At 49.7% G+C, this 11,884-nt stretch overlaps 1 protein-coding gene across 2 annotated transcripts in view; it reads right to left on the bottom strand.

Moving 5' to 3' along the window:
- The window catches only part of SHB (SH2 domain containing adaptor protein B), a 137,703-nt gene that overhangs the window by 89,676 nt on the left and 36,143 nt on the right, over positions 1-11,884 (bottom strand). For both annotated transcript variants that reach the window (XM_019649534.1, XM_019649535.1), the window contains exon 2: positions 644-764. In XM_019649534.1, coding sequence (XP_019505079.1) covers positions 644-764 — 121 coding nt within the window. The remainder of the gene's footprint in view (positions 1-643; positions 765-11,884) is intronic.

Below are 11,884 nucleotides of genomic sequence, written 5' to 3'. Positions count from 1 at the left end.
AGAATAGAAATAGAATAGAATTAGAATACAAATAGAGTAGAATAGAATAGAGAACAGAACTAGAACAGAACAGAACTAGAACCAGAACCAGAACAGAACTAGAATTAGAATAGAACAGAACAGAATAGAATAGAACAGATAGAACAGAAATAGAATTAGAACAGAACAGAAATAGAATTAGAATAGAATTAGAACAGAATACAGAATAGAATAGAATTAGAATTAGAATAGAATAGAATTAGAATAGAATAGAACAGAACAGAATAGAACAGAATAGAATTAGAACAGAACAGAATTAGAATTAGAATAGAATTAGAATAGAAATAGAACAGAATAGAATTAGAATAGAAATAGAAATTAGAATAGAATAGAATAGAATAGAATACAATAGAATAGAATAGAATAGAATGACAGAAGAAAAAAAAAAAAGAAATTCCTGCTAGAACTGTCCCCCCTCTTCTCCCCTGTCTTGGTTAACTGTGCTTGGTACCCTGCTGTCTGGACTTTCACTGTGCCCTGCCAGGTTCTTCCTGATGTAGGTGAAACATGAACCAGAGGTTGGCTGGGGTTGGCCCTAGTATCCCAGAGTGACCTCTCTACTTCCCTGCTGAGTTGAGAGTCCCTGTGCGGTAGTTCTGCTTACCTGTCATGATCCTCTGGGCTTCGTAAGGCTCCATGTACCCCGCGCTCTCCCCCTTCCCTGCTTTGCTCTTGAGATCATTCTTGGCATCAAAGGGATCTGAGTAGTCATCCGCGATAATCACCTGCAGGAAGGAAGATGGCAGGGTGAGTCCACCTTTGGCTTTCTGCTTCACTTCTGTTCCCAGTCAGGCTTTGCTCCAACAAACATAAACCCAGCCTGCGCCATACCAGCAAGGAGGCGGAGGGGGAGGCAAGAACCAGAGAGGGTGCCCGCCCTCAGAAAGCTCCAGCTCTCATAGGGGTAACAAAGGGACCCACGCTGGCAGTGCTCCACTGCAACAGAGGGGCCTCAGAGACTGTGCATGCAGTGTGGCCTGCTCTGGGCACAGGGACGTGAGAACAGAAGGGCATCTGGGTAGAGAGGCACAGAGGCAAGAACCTGGAGGGTGTCTGTGAGGAATGTGAGTTGCTCAATTTAATGGAATGGAAATGGGAGGAAAGTTGGAAAGGAGATCGCAGAAAGCCTGGAAATGCTGACAAGCTCCTGGTGCTGGCGGAGGTATAGAAGAGCTTGTCTAGAGATAATTATGTTCAGCGTTCCATTTTCCCCAAATCTGGAATGCAATCACGCTTTGGGTAATCAGACAACAATTTGGTGAGATCAACACACTGCAAAAACTATTGTGGTCCCAGACAGGCCCAGTGAAAACACAAAAGCAGCTCAGGGATGGATAGAGAGATTTGCCAGGGCCACAAAGGGCCTTGGGAGCAAAATGACCCTTCTATAACAGATGAGGAGGCTGGGGTCCAGAGGGGCAAGGGGCTCGACCAAGACCCTTGGCCAGATCCTCTGCTCCCAGGGCCCTTCCCAGCCTCCTTGTTTGTATTCCAGAAAACAGCAAAATTTCACAACAAATAGACAGTCACCTGCGGGCAGACAGTGGGGGGAGTGAGGCGAGTCCCATGATAGCGTGAGAGGCTGGGATTGGAACACTTTAGAGACACTTCCACATTTTCCGTGGAGAAGGGTGAGAATTCTCAGTTGGAGGCTAAGTGTAAAGATGACAACTTTCCCTTTCCCTCCCATTTCTTACTTCCTGACATTCCTGAGGGGCACGCTTACCAGAGGAGAAAGGACAGGAACTCACCAAACCCGTTCCCTTTCAACACACCCTAGCTCCGCCACAAAACTCACTGTGACTTCTTTCGCGTTATCTGCCCCTTTGCTCACACACCTGGCAAAGGGCAAGTCCTCAGCTTCCCAGCCAGAGCCACCGAGCTGTCCCTCCTGGGAGGGGGTAGGTTAGCGCTGCTCTGCACCCTTGGGGTTCCATGAATTGTTATTTAAATGGTGGGTTTAATTAGAAACCACAGGAGCCTCTTCTCTCTCCCAGCTCCAGGAATGTAAGGCATTTAAGGGGCCCATAAACCCAGGGGAAGGGAAAAATCCCCCTTTGTCTGCCTGGTGAATAGCAGCTTGTAGCAGCAGCCCAGCCAGGATAAGCGAGTGACCTCCAACTGCCAGGAATGTGATGCCCAAGGAGGGCCAGCGGGCAGCAGCCCTGTCACTGGCATGTGGCCGGGGACCAATGGGAGGCATAGCAAAGAGCGGTCAAGCTTATCAGCGAAAGACCCAAGGCTAGAGTGCCCACCATTTGAGCATGTGTGCGGCTGCGGCTGCGGCTGCGGGTCAGGCTCCCGGTCCCAGCGGGGGAGCTTCTAGATGCTGACATTGTAATTGTGGCCTTTCTGGAGACTCACTGAGCTCAAATGACACCAGGCAGGGGAAAGACAGGGGTGGGGGAGAGCCAACCCAGGCAATGTCTTTCATTTGATATTTCTATTCTACCATTCACAGAACACACCAGGGAGAAAATTACACACGTGAACCACTGTCAGACAGAACAGCTCAGACGCTGATCTGGCGTAGGGTTTTGCGTCTCAGAGTTCAAGAGCCCAGAAGTCCAAATGGAGGAAACAATGAACCTGCTGTAGATGACATCTCATCTCATCCCTCCACCCCAGCCTTCCTTACTGTCTCTTTTCCACATGAACATCCTCCATCTAGCCGGCAATGAGGAAGGGAGCAAATATTTCCCCAAGAAAACAAAATCATTTGGGGGGATTAGCCGGGGAGGAGGAGGACCGGGGGAGGGGGGGGAGTTGGGCTGCAGTCTCTTTAATCTAGAAATCAACATCCCAGCTCTTCTCGGAAATGCTCTGTAATTTGCAAACACTGAGGCTTGCAAGGATATAAACCAAATCTTTGTTCGCCCTGGGACGGGAGCTCTGGGAGGCCTTTGGTTCAGCAGGCACTATCTGTATTTTCTAATTAAAAGGAGATCTGAGCTTGGGCTGTCACGGGGCCCCCAGCTGCCGGCCCTGCTTACTTCCGTTTCAATAAGAATTTACAAATCCTAAAACCAGGAAAAGCCCCTGGTCTCTGCTGACATATGGTTCCAGTTATACCTGCTGACAGTTGGAAATCCTTCCGTTTTAAAAAAAAAAAGTTTAGAATTCTGTTAGTTTAAGAAGCAAATCAGAAGGTTCCTAAAATGTATATTTAATCAATTTGCTTTCGAACTTCAAAGTAAGGTGGGTGGAGGAGAGGGAATTTGAGGTTTGAGCAACCTGAAACTGGGCAAACACTCACCGAGCTGTCTGACCTTTTGCAAAATCATGTTCTGGTTTTGGTTTTTTTTTGGAGTAAAAATTAACCAGGTGTTAAGAGAGTTGAGTGGGCAGTTAGCCAGAGTGACGTGTGCTGTGCCAAAGACCCCAGCCACATGCAGTGGGCAGTGTGACCACAGTCCAAGCTGCCCAGCGCTCACTCTAAGCCAGGGTGGCTGGGTCAGAGGGCTTGAGTGAAGGCTGCTGATTTTCTGAGTTAAAAGAAAGAGACTGAGTTTCCCCAGATGTGGGCTTGGATTCCTGCTGGGGTTGCTTTTACCCCAGTTAGGGGAAAAGTCCCTCAAATCTAATTGAAATTTCAAACAAAAGGGAGCCAGGAGGGACTTCTCTGCAGGGTAGGCCACCTGGGCACAGGACAGGTTTTCTTTTATTTTGATTTTGGATTGGCAAAGACCTGGCAGGACACTGGACCCCTTGTTGACCTGTTGACGATCCCAAGGGCAGGCACAGAGCTGAGAGTGGAACCCAGGCTACTGGTCTCACCCCTCCACTGGGGAGCTGAGCAGCAGCAGAGAGCCAAAGGTTATGGCTTAACACCTCTTGCTTCAAACAAAATTCGAGACCCCAGGTCAACCTGGTGTCCTTAAAGGACTTTCACAAGTTCCTAACGCAGCAAAGCTAGGGGTCCTTAAGAAACCTGCTCCAAAATCCCCTTGTTTTGTCCATGGCTCACTGCGGCCCAGAGGGTTTTAGAATTCCACCATGCCTGCCACCTCTCTGCCAATGCTCTGTGAGCTGGCTGCATGGAGTCAGCGCCACAGGCCTCCTTTGTGTCTTGCACACACTGCTGGGTGGAACTGTTCTCTCCCTGCCATCAGCCTGGGGCCCGGTGTTTTTATCTTGGGGATTTAGCTTTGTGATTGGAAGTAGTCTTTCTGTTCATCCCCAAAAGGAAGTACTAGAGGAAGGTGGGTGTCGCCACTTGGCCACATGTCCATTCGCTTTTGCGAGACAGCTGAACCTGTGTGGAGAGCTGGGTCCTGTCCACTTATTCTCAGTGAAAAGGTAGAGTGGTAGAGCCACTTTGAAAGATAACTTTTGGCAGAATCCATTGAAATCCAAAGATGTACATGGATTAAGCCAGCAACTTTGCTGCTCAGTATTGATTCCCAAATGTACAAAAGGAGACATGGGCAAAGATGTTCACTGGAGCAAGTAATAATGAGAAATTGCAAACACCTGCTATATCCATATGGGTACTGCGAAATAAACCACCCTAGTAACATGCTATGGAATATTATGTAGCAGGTTAAAAAAAAAGTAGTTGCTCTCTATATAGAGCACTAACATAGTTCTCGGCGATATAGCTGGGAATGAAAGGAAAGCAGGTTGTAGAATGATAGATGATAACAACATGACAACCTGCTTAGGAAAAATAAAACAGAAACCTATTTAATGTAAAGAAAAGGTCTGGGGAAACACACACTTCAAACTGGCACCTCCTTTGGGAGGAGGGAGAGACTAGAATTGGGGTGGTTACAGGAAATCAAAGGAGACTTGTCCGTAATGTTAACATAGTTTTCAAACAAGAAATACTTCTTAATGTATCATATGCAAAACTAAATTTTCAAAAAAGCACTCCTCTTCACAGGCTATTTTTGGCACAGTAGATAAACTGTTTCCCAAACTTGCCTGAAGATAAGAACAGCTTGGAACGCTTATTAAAAAAAACAGATACCTACCCCCAATAATGTGTATATTTAATAAGCAACCCAGGTGATTCTTATCAGGAAAGTTTAGGAAATGTTAAGCTAGAGCCAGCTCCCTCCCCCACCAATCAAAAGCAAAGCCTCCTGATATTACTCTGGAATTTCACTTTTCCCAGCTATTTCTCAGCCCTGTTCACTGAAGTGCAGCAAGAAGTCGGTATTAAATGCAGCTATCTTACTTTCTTCCCGGGGAGTCAGCTGGAGAGAGAGAGATGACCAACATGCCTTGGTTCATATCCAGAATCTAAGACGTGGAGGTAATGTCAGCCTCTGTGCAACTCTGAGGGCTGGCCCCAGATTGGGCAACGCGGCCAGGCATGGGTGAGAGGCCTATGCAGGCAAGGCCCTGTCCTGCCCAGTGAGGGGAGCCTGGCCCCCACGCTGGTCCTGGCAGCAAGGACACGCAAGCCTCTCTGTTCTAAAGCATAGACCCTTTCAGGCCAACTCTACCTGGCTCTCAGCAAACCCTCCAGAAAGATCCCAGGCTCCAGGAAGGCCTGGTGGGACTGTGGAGAGCAGGCACTGCTGAAACGTAAGGGGTATCCCTGCTAAAAATCACTCAAACCTGCTAAAAAGGAGGGACCAGAGAGGTAGAGCAGCAGTCACCATCTAGGAGTGGGTGACCTGCACTGTCCCCACTACCCCAAGGGGACCTCCGCCTCCAAGCCATAGGGCCACCTCCAAGTGCTCTGCTGTCTGTGGGAACAGGCAGCTTTGGGCTGCCCCAGCTTGGCTTCTGCTAGATGAGGCAAGCTAAATCTCCCCATTCCTCGCTGCGCTCCTTTCCCTGGAAAGTGAGGAGGCAGCACCCCATGAGGTCCTGGGTCTTTTCCAGGCCCATGATTTCTGCCTGTTCTGCTCCAAAGCAAACTGCATAGGCACACACCTGGGAATGTTCTATATGGTCCCAGTTGGACCATTTCCTCTTCAATTCACCATGAAGACTGTGCATTAATCTTCTAAACAATTTGCGGGACATGGATTTTTTTGGGAATCTGATAACTGATGAAGTTGTGGCTCCCTCCATCACCTTTATATATGCCCACGAAGTGTTGGGCACATTTCAGGAAGGTCAAGAGCTCCTCCAGGTTAAGACCATGCCCCTATGCATACAAGCCACTTTAAAGAACAGCTAAGACAAGACACATTTTCTTTGCCTTAGCAAGGCTGTGAGCGAGAACTAACTGTTATAATTCAACAACACTCCTTATTCACCTGGCTAAAAACACGGTACGGTATGTGACTGGCCTGCCACTCAGCTGTGTTGGGGGGGGGGGGGGGGAGCAGGTCACTGTAAGAGAAGAACAGCCAGGGTGTTGTGTCTTGGCTTGCCAGCTTGAAACCCAGCAGTCACATAGTCCCCTAGAGCAGAGGCAAACTGACCCTGTCCCTCAATCTGGGGCTCAGCAATCTTGGGGGTGAGCAAATGGCTTGTGGGCATGAGGTGGCAGCAGCAGCCAGAAGGCTCTATGCTTCTGTCCCCATCAGGGGAATGGGCAGGCTAGAGTCCTGGTCCTTCTTTGGGACCCACCATGACACCCAAGCAGGCCTGATGTCCCCACAATGAAAACTCTGTTGCCATGCCAACTAAAAGATGGCATTAACAAAACAGGATTTGGGGGTCTGGAAAGGCTTCACATGACCAGGGTGCTGCCTGGGGAGGAGGCAGTGGGCAGATATTCTGTACAGACCCAGAAACTATAAAGACACAGCTCAGTGAGTGAGGAAGGACATCAACAGCCAAGAAAGGGACACACTGCCTGGGGAACCAGAGCTCCTGCCAATCTGGGTGTGTGAGCAGAGGCTCTAAGGCATCTGCTTTGGGTGGCATCAGCTAACTGGCTACCACCCATCTGTGCTCCGTGTTTTCTTAGTGCAGATTCAGCACCCCACAGCACCATCCCAGCTTCAAGGAATGCCTACCTAGGTGGGTGGCACACTCCCCAGAGCGGCAGTAAGCGGTGTTTCTGAAACCTCAAGGCTGACCAAGGGCAGCTGGGCTGCAGCAGCTGCCCAGGGCTGTGCAAACACACAGAAAGGCAGGTGGCACTCGAGAGGACACTGCCATGCACGGACAGCCCAGGTGGGCAGAGCTCTGGAGCAGAGCTGCCTCTGCTGCACCCTCGCTGGGTCACTCCGGGTAACCTGCTTTATCTTTGACCCTCAGCAACTCATCTGTGAAATGGAGCAAAATTATTTGCCTTTTCAGCTTCACATGTGTTGCAAGGGGCAAATAATGAGATAGCTTGGAGATGTGTGAGCTGGTGGCACCTCCAGGGTGCCTAGGATAGAGCTAAGTGCTGGGGTCTCTGTGCACTGAAAATCTAGAGGGAAACTAAAAACAGAGTCCTGAGGAAAAACCCTAGTCAAGGCCCCAGTGATCACAGAGAAAGCTGGCTACAATCGGGCATGACAACAGCTGTCATATTTCTCAGCCACAAAAACAAAAATGTCTGTGCAAGATCCTTTTACGCTTTGGGTAAGATGAACTGCCTAGTTGGGGCAACCTGGCTAAGGGGCAGAGAACCTCTCGGGACCTTCGGGGCCACCCCAACCTGCGTGCTAGGAAGCAGCAGGGTGCTCCTGATCTACAGCCTGCATCCAGGGCTCACAGGCTCCGAGGGGTCCACAGAACCGGCTGTCACCTTGCTTGGGGACACCCCATGTGAAATACAAGCAATACCTCCCAGCTCACATTTTCCTGTCTCCAGCTTTGACCATCACAGTCCAGCTCTACTTACAGGTGCACCAATAAATCATTTCTGACATGGTAAGGAAGTTAATTAGCTCCATTCACACATTCGGCTGCAATTCTTGGAAATCAGATGGTGGGGAGGGCATTTTTCCACGCCAACCTAGAACTGGTGTCTTTCTCTCCTCTAAGGTCTGAATTGGCCATGCAGAAGAATCCCCTCAAAGTTCTAAGTCCCTCTTTCATGCATAGAGGTCAAGCGTTCTGCCCTCATGCCTCCATTGGCAGGGAGCTCACGACTTCATCATTCAGTCATTTGGGATGGCTGTCACCATGAAAGCAGCCTTTCTCTGGCAGCCACCATCCACCTCTTTGTGCAGACCTTGGGCACTCGATTGTAAACGCTTCTTTACAGACCAGCCAGTTACCTGCCCTACGTGTCAGGAGGTGAGGGGTGTTTCAAGTGGTCTCCACTGGTCTTTCCAGTCTTGCCCCTCCCACGGCCAGAGCTGCTTGCCTAGACACCTGCAGGCTGCAACTTGTTAGGAAAAATGAATTCCAAATTACAGCCTCTGTCAGCTCTGCTTGCATAGTTCCCCCCAACCCCCGCGCCTCACTCACACACACTCACACATACCCCACCCTCCTTCAGTTTAACCCGTGGAGAAGGCTGTGAGTCCCAGGTGGGTGGCTGCTGAAGCAAGGCCGGGCCCCGCCCTCTGTTTACCCCAGAACTTGGCTGTTAAGTGATAGGGACCAGCTTTTCAGCATCTCTCCAGCAGTGGGAGGTTCTATTTTGAACTCTGAAATACCTCAGTCCTAGAACTTCTTAACTGCATTTAGCACGGGCCTATGGACATTGAGAGTTCAGTGCATCCCTCCTGAGAACAGAAGCACCCAGGGGTCTGCAGTGATTCCAAGTGACGTCAGAGCTTGAAAGAGCCCTGGGAAATGGTCTAGTCCAGTGGGTTTCAAACTTTTATGTGTGTACTTTGTGTAAAGGAAGTTTCACAGGGAACCCCAACATGCACCACTATCCATAGTTTGAAAAGCATGAGTCCAGCAGGGAGCAGGAGGCCCAGAGGGGCGGGTGAAGGTCAATGCCAGAAACAGGTAACCCAATGTTTTCTAACTCCCAGGTCCACACTGTGTCTGCAATACCTGTATGGCTATCTAATTTCTCTCTGAAAGTCATTCCTAAAAATTTCAAGGCATATCCACCACAGTCACCACCCAGGAAGAGCTCCCTAGGGTGTCTTGCAGGGACTACCACCCATCCCTGCAGACAGCTCCCTGTGGGAGGCTGGCCCCAGGCCAGGCTCTGTCCACTTAGGGTCACCCACTGAGCCTTGGTCCTCCCTGAGCTCTGGCTCAGCACTACCCAGCACTCCTGCAAATCCCATCAACCTCCACCCACCTTCCTAGACAATTCTTTCTTCCAAGCTTCCTGCTCAAGAGGGACAACTGCTCCTCCTAGGATTTGGGGCCACTGCCTAGAAAATGCTCTCAGACCAGCCCTGGGTCCACAAGAGTGAGGTAGGGATTTTCTTCTTTCCCTGGCAGGGCACTTAGGGCTGGAAGGGTTAGAGAATGTATCGCCAGGAGCACGGCCATGGGATGGCTCTGGAAGTCATTTACCACTCTGTGCCTTTGCTTCCTCATCTATAAAATGACAGTGGGGTGAGGACTAAATGAGCCAATGTGATTGATGTACCTAGCTCAGGGCTTGGCACATAGCAAGTGCTCAGGAAATGTCAGGTGCAGTTATCTTCATCTTAGCCCACCATCCAGCCTGGTGGATTCCCTCATCTTACAGAGGGGGAAGCCAAGGCCCAGAGAGGGTAAGGGTCTTGTGGAAGTCACCTGGATATCCAGTAACAGAGTGCTCATTAGCCAGGTGACAAAACTGGACTCCCACCAAAGCCCGGGGGCAGGAGAACCTGTCACTTGGTGACCTATGTATTTATAGTCTGCCTGCTTCCAAAAGGGATTTTAGAGAGCTGGATTCGAGTCATCTTTCCCTTCCTGATAGGCCTGGCCTGGCCACCTTCCCAAGAAAGGACAGGGAATGCCCGCAAGGCTTTCTCACGGTAACAGGAGGCTCTGTGCAGTAAGGACAACTTCTGCAGTGTGCTCACAGGAAAAGAATGCGAAAGAAACACGGCACAGCTTACAAGCCAAGGGCCTTCCCTGAGGGCTATGGTACCTTTAATAACCAGGCCTCAGTGTGCAGTGCAGGGCCCAGGAGTGAGTAGGAGTGGCCAGGCAAAGGGGCCTCCCTGGCCACGTGCTTCGTGCTCAGAGCTGAGATTAAGGGGAGAAGGGGTTCAGGGGTTCAGGTGATCGGGCTGGCACAGTGTGTGTCAAGAAACAGCGACAGCGGCACAGGAAGGGTTGTCTGCCTCCAAATGGGGACTATTAGGATGATTCAAGCACATTTCCAACACAGAAGCTGCAGGGCTGGCCGAAGCATCTTTCAGACACAAGCAGCACTAAACAGCTGCCCTCCCCACAAAGGCTCCCACCACCTTTGTACTGAGGACAGACAGCACTGGCCATGATCACAACCACCAATATATGAGGGTCCCCAATATGCTCAGCTATTTAATAGTGGGTGCTCAGTAAATGGTGACTCACTTTTTAAAATGCCATCTGCTCGAGTCCAGCAACCAAGCTCGATGAACTTTCTCACATACAGTCCTCCAGGCTAAGAAACTGTCCCTGAACCCTCAAGGTACTTTTCCCCCTACGCACTTGGCACCTTCTAATGTACATAAAAGTTACCAAGGACAGAGCTTCCCAATGTCTCACCCACTTCACGGTGTCAATGGCTTGTTCAATCATATTTGCCCCGTGTTTACAACGTGCCAGGCAATGAGCTCTGAGCTGGATGCAGCGGTGAGCGAAGGCAGGCCTGTTCCCCTGCCCTCCTGGAGCTTCTAGTCTCCTGGGAGGACAGCTCACCTCTCTGGGGAGGGCAGGCATGGTTACGGCAGGAATGACTCAGCTGTCATGTGCCAGGCAGAGTAATAAGTGCACAGGTGAAGTCCCTTTATTCCCCTGCCCTGAACTGCAGCTATGCGTAGGCCTGTCAGGTGACTTACCTGAGGACACCCACAATGCATCCAGTAAAAGAGGTTATAGAAATCATTACTGATTAAAAAAAAAAAATTATTCTTGGCACCTCAGCCTTCGACAAAAATTACGTTTCAAAATAGTATTTATAAGATTCCATTTTTCTAAAATATGATACCAAAAAAAGAAAAAGAAAAGGAAGAAATGTGTTTATGTGTACAAAAAAGGACTAGAAGGAGCACAGATGCAACATTTCATTTCTTGAGTATTCTAGGTTCTTACTTTAAAATGCTAGCACTTCAGGGGGTTTAACATGGATGGTGCCCAAGGCAGCTTCATGGGCATGTGGCCTGTGCAGTCACACAGTATCCTGAACTTGATTTAATGCTCTGCTGTCACCACCTTGGAATTCTTCATCATTTTTAAACCAGGGGCCCCACACATTCTTATTTTGCACTGGGTGGGCCCCACAAATTAGGTATATGATCCTGATGGCCCTCCACATCCAGAAGTTTCCATGGGGAGCTTGAGGTCTCAATGCTATTCCCCTCCTCTCTCCAGCTGGGCACTAAGAGCTAAGGCACATTCCCTGTTGGGAGCTCAGTTTCCCCATCTGTGAGACGGGAAGAATAGAGTGGGTACTCAGGACCAGAATTCTGGATTTCATGGACCACAATAATTACAGAAAAGAGGAAGGGAATAGACACAGGATCACAACTAAAAGAAACTCAACTGCCATCTGTCCTCACCATCTAAAGGAAAGAACAGGGCCGGCTGAGTGGTGCGTTGGGTAAGAGTTGGCTTGGGATGCCAGCTCTGAGCAGCAGGGCCCCAGTTCAGATCCCACATGAGGGCCAGTGACAATGTGCCCTCTACAGCTAAGATGGTGAACAACAGCTCGACCTGGAGCTGGGCTGCCATGAGTTGCCGGCGATGGCATAGGCTGCAGTGGGGCTGGCCGGCAGCGGGCGTAAGCTTTCATGAGCTGCCATGAGTGGCTGTCCAATGGCTGTCAAGCGACTGCCTCACCCAGGAAGAGCGCAATGATAATACCAACATGGGCCAGTGAAGCGAC

This window comes from Hipposideros armiger, unplaced genomic scaffold (genome assembly GCF_001890085.2).
Source record: "Hipposideros armiger isolate ML-2016 unplaced genomic scaffold, ASM189008v1 scaffold_133, whole genome shotgun sequence".
Classification (NCBI taxonomy): domain Eukaryota; kingdom Metazoa; phylum Chordata; class Mammalia; order Chiroptera; family Hipposideridae; genus Hipposideros; species Hipposideros armiger.
The sequence above is the reverse complement of the archived record's forward strand: the minus strand, read 5'-3'. Positions and strand labels throughout refer to the sequence as shown.